The 4,742-nt window shown below is 31.9% G+C and overlaps 1 protein-coding gene across 1 annotated transcript; it reads right to left on the bottom strand.

Annotated features, from left to right (window-relative positions):
* Positions 1-1,208: 1,208 nt before the first annotated feature.
* On the bottom strand, positions 1,209-3,338 carry LOC140893138 (biogenesis of lysosome-related organelles complex 1 subunit 2-like). The gene is made up of 3 exons (XM_073302204.1): positions 3,242-3,338; positions 2,054-2,193; positions 1,209-1,531 (listed from the first exon to the last, which is right to left on the bottom strand). Exons 2-3 carry the CDS (start codon positions 2,147-2,149, stop codon positions 1,265-1,267), a joined length of 363 nt encoding a protein of 120 aa, XP_073158305.1. The 5' UTR covers positions 2,150-2,193; positions 3,242-3,338; the 3' UTR covers positions 1,209-1,264.
* Positions 3,339-4,742: the final 1,404 nt, after the last annotated feature.

Genomic DNA, 4,742 nt, shown 5'->3' with positions numbered 1-4,742 from the left:
GCAAAGAGTTTGCCATCCGTTTTCATGGTTGGATGATTTCTAGCAGAGAGATTCAAGTATTAGGATCAAGATTGATCGTAATCATCTCGAGTATTCCATAGGTTTGTAATCACACCACTAGTGAGGAAATCTGAGGTTTCAAATAGAAAGGGTGGTGTTCAGCGATGTTGATGACTACGTACGATCTTAGCAAGAAGCGTCATCGATAAGATTCGCTATATGGTGACCACCTCTGCTCTATTAGACAAAAGACGACACAATTTTTTTTTCTTCCAAAATTGTCTTTATATGTTATAGATATGCACCTTTGTTTTTCAAAGAGATATAAATAGAAAGTCAAAACATGATTGACGGGTTCCAGATTGCAACAAACATGAAGAGGCAGCAAGGGCTTGAAGAGGCGGAGATCTCCTCCATTTTTTTAAGCGTTTTTCTTTTTCTCTTTTTTCTTTTTATGATTAAAAGTTCTTATTGAATTATATTTTCAATTATTGAGTAGTTTTTTTTCAATCAAGACCATAAGATTGGGCCGAACATATTATTGTCAAAATTTAGATCTTGATTTGGGATTTTTAGATTTATATCAAAATTATTGATTATTGGATTTATATTTTTTCTTGTGAATGATCTGGCCAATTATTTGCTTCCAAGTTAATTAATTCTGAGTCGATCGATTAGGAATTGATTTCGATCACTCTAATAATTGACGTATGGTTAAATTGACTAGAAATAATATTCGATTTCAATATGCAATTTTAGGTGAAAACGGAATTCTCCTTGTGTCTAATGCATTTGCGTTTAATTAAAATTATGAAAATTAATCTGTCATAACTTGAATAGGTTTAGCAAATTCTAGACATAGACTGTTAAACAAGTTAGAAGAATTCTCCGTGATTTAAGATTAAATTTAGATCCGAGATTTGCCACTTGTTTCCATGATTTGTTCGATACTTTAGTGTGTTTTAGTTGTCTCATTTTAATTTAATTTATTATCCCAGCTCTAGTTATTAGATATTTTCTTTAGCAGTTTTATTTTTAATTCTTATTTTTATTCAATTTAAAACCTTTTTTTTATTATTTTGTCTATTGATTATTTGTTTACAAACTATAATTAATGTATTCGATAACACAAGAGAGAACCAAAGACTTGCGACATTTTGCTCAACTCTAATGTCTCTAAATTCTAAAATAAGTGCTAAGGTAGAACTTCAAGTTTTTTAAAAAAATGATGGCATGATCATTATTTTGAAAGAATGAACAAAATCTATGAAGGTGGAATCTGGTAGATAGATTTCATCTTTGTTTCTAACAGAGAAACGTATTTATCAAGCATAGAAACTACAGCTTCAAACTCGGTGACTTGTTGCTCTATCGAATCGATCTGTTGAACATATTGGTCGAAGCCATTACTTTTTGATTTCAGTTGCTCCACATATACTCTTAAACCAGAAGCCACATCGCCAAAGCCTGTGTATTCTTCCGAGACCCTTATATTCATTTTCTCCAAAAGTTTGAGCAAGTCATTTGTTCCCTGAGACATTTGAACAGTTTCAGGCTTTCAGCTCGCAGGATGAGTCATACATAGCAACAAGAGCATTGGGAAAAAGGTTCGAGGAAATAAGAATAAGAAACCATTTAAAAGTCGTTATGCATGTATATTAAGCTAAGCATGATCCCACAACATTGCCAGAATTTCCCAAAAAAATCTTTACCTAGACCAAAGGGAATAAGCATCATTTGCATTGATTTCAAACTCGCTAGAGACACTAACCTAAGGAGCAAGGGCTGATCCAATAATTTGGGAGAAGATCGACTGGGCAGGCATGATGGATTGACTGGATTTATTTGGAATAACAAAAGTACTGATCAAGGTTTTGAAAATAATTACCCATTGAAATATCATAATTCTTGAACAGGATGGAGCAATTGTCCCACGCAAACGAAGTATACGCATATATATCACCAATTCACCATATAGCACTTCTCCATGAACTCATTCACTCCTTCGTATTATTTAAATTTAAACCAACAAAACATCTCATGAAGCTATTACCTGAAGGTCGCCTTTAATCATATTAGAGACACTGGTGAAGAGATCATTGAGGGACTCGGCCAGATAATCTTGCTCCATCTCCTTCCCAGAAGCCATTAGGAGACACACTCAGGTTCCCCCTAGTCGCTACACTAGTTAGCCTATATCATCATGCAGAGGTAACTGTTTGTTAATCGAATTGTCAAATATTTCCCACCTTTTCACACCTTGCTATCCTTAAACTCATTCTTGACAAGAAGAAAAAGTTGGGTCAGATCACAAAATAATTTGGGTGCAATCATACAATTTCCTTTCATGCAGTGATCACTTTCCCGTTAGCCGGATAAGTAAACTACTGGGGTCACCAAGTGCAACACTTATTTTTGGATTATAGATAAGATATGCCCAACTAAAAGATACCTTTCATCTATGTACCAATTTTTTCCAAAGAAAGATAAAATCAATATGGTTAGGCATCCAAGGCAATCTATCATTCTTAGGCTGATAGATAAGTGTGACAGTGAGAAGCAAGATCAAAGATCCAAAGTAATCTTGCAATACCATGTAAGTCAACAAAAACTACGCACCAATAGTGGATAGGTTCCTCAACAAAAACAGTTCTGTACATCCATGCAATATTGTATTTCCAGACATGAACTTGGCATGATTGACCCAAATTTCTTCTAAGAATTTTACCAGGTGAAAGAAGTTGAATATCTATTCTTAAGTTGAATAGCCTATGCCATTTCACCAGGCAGACCTGAAAATGCTGAGTAGCTCTCTCTAATCAAACATATATGGATAGAGTTGATTTGATAGATGGATATTTCGACCAATGAGATTTTTAGCAGTTCAAATAAATCATAAAATTACTGAAAACCACTTCCTGAAGAATCTTGAGGTACATTCATGATAATCCTCTTCTAAGACTCCGATGAATTCACAGTTTAGAACTATAAATTTCCAGGAAATGAATCGGGTAAGCATTCCAAACTGAAAATCATGCATCACCGGTATTTGCGTAAACATTCTAGCCAATTCAGAATTTTTGGACAAAATACTAAAACTTTCCTCAAACTGACATATCAAACCCAATTGTCAAGTTGAGAAAATTCGGCAAATTTTTAATAAATCGTCAATAAAAAAGAAACCAAAAAAATCCGACACTTCAATGCCCATAGATGAGTAGAATGAAAGAAAGAGCTGTACCTGTAATGGTTATGGCAGATTCAAGAGTCCGTGTTGTGTTTGAGAGAGAAGCGAGACGGTGATTGCGAAATGGTCTTCAATGGAAAACCAAAAGTAGAAATATTGCATTGTGCTCCCACAAATTTCTCACCTCGCCCAAATATTTGACATTTTTATCTAAACTGCCCCAATCTCAAAGTTTTTTTTTTTTTTTTGACAAAGTGCAATTTTGGTCCGATAATTTTGTCACTTTGGGATTTTGGTCTTCTATGTTTTTAAATTTCAGTTTTAATCCTGTATGTTTCGATTTTTTGTAATTTTAGTTATTTTTCGTCAAAAATGTTTATGTGACACTATACATATCAGCTCCACGTAAGCGATGTATTGATGTCACATCAGCGTCACATGATTAAAATTACCAAAAAAACAAACAAACAAATTAGATAGGTAAATAAAACTGAAATCTGATAATATAGAAGACCGAAATCACAAAGTGACAAATATATAAGACGAATAAAGCAAGTTTTCCTTCTTTTTTTCCCTCTTTCAGTCCCATTTTCATAGTTAACTAATAATTACTTTAAACTGGACTGTTAATCATCTTGGGAGTACTTGCAAAAATTTATGTTTTTTTTCAAGTGATTAAATTTGTTAATCATGAGGCTTAAAAAGTTATAAATTATGACGAAGTGAGCGAAAAATTAAAAGTTATAGTGTTTGAAAATTAATGAAAAATCGAAAATCATAATTGAATTATGTTTGATAAATAATTAATTATAAAACCAAGGTAGTGTTTGTAAATTTTGTAAAGAAAAACTCGTAATCATTTTTAAAAGTACTACTTTTTATATCAAAAATATTACTTATTATTGTAAATATGGGTAGGATTGACCTGTCTCACGTATGAGACAGTTTCACATGAATGTTACTCTTACGCATTTGCAAATATCGACTACCTAACAAAAGTTGTTCTTAAAAGTTAAAATACATAAATCCACAATAGCTTTTTTTACTAGTTCATTTTCCTACTACATTTTCTTAGATTCTTATTTCTCATTTTTTGAGTAATATTTCTCATTTTTAAATTAATAATTATTATTCTCATACTAAATTTACTTTTAGATCGTTCCACTCAATTTTTTATTTTTTTTTTTTTGCTATTTAAATTAAAATAATACTTATTTCAGATGTTCTAGCTAGATTTGAAATTAATTAATGTACTCAATAGACGTGAAATATGTGTCTTGACTCTTGATCATATCGATGTAGCACAATAATTCAAGGGGAAGTGACAATTTTATATAAATTTTTTCGACCTAAATATATAGAGTTGTTTAGTTTTCATATAAATTAAGAGAACTTTTCAAAAAACAACTTTTACCATTTTTTATAAAAATATATTCATTAGATAGAATTTACCGATATTACATTAGAAATAATAGAAGACAAAGGTATAACTCATCCTTCAAGACCAGACACAAAACCTATTGATTTTGCTAAGGCAGAACCGCTGATTCGCTAA

Source organism: Henckelia pumila, chromosome 3 (assembly GCF_033568475.1).
Source record: "Henckelia pumila isolate YLH828 chromosome 3, ASM3356847v2, whole genome shotgun sequence".
Classification (NCBI taxonomy): Eukaryota; Viridiplantae; Streptophyta; class Magnoliopsida; order Lamiales; family Gesneriaceae; genus Henckelia; species Henckelia pumila.
The sequence above is the reverse complement of the archived record's forward strand: the minus strand, read 5'-3'. Positions and strand labels throughout refer to the sequence as shown.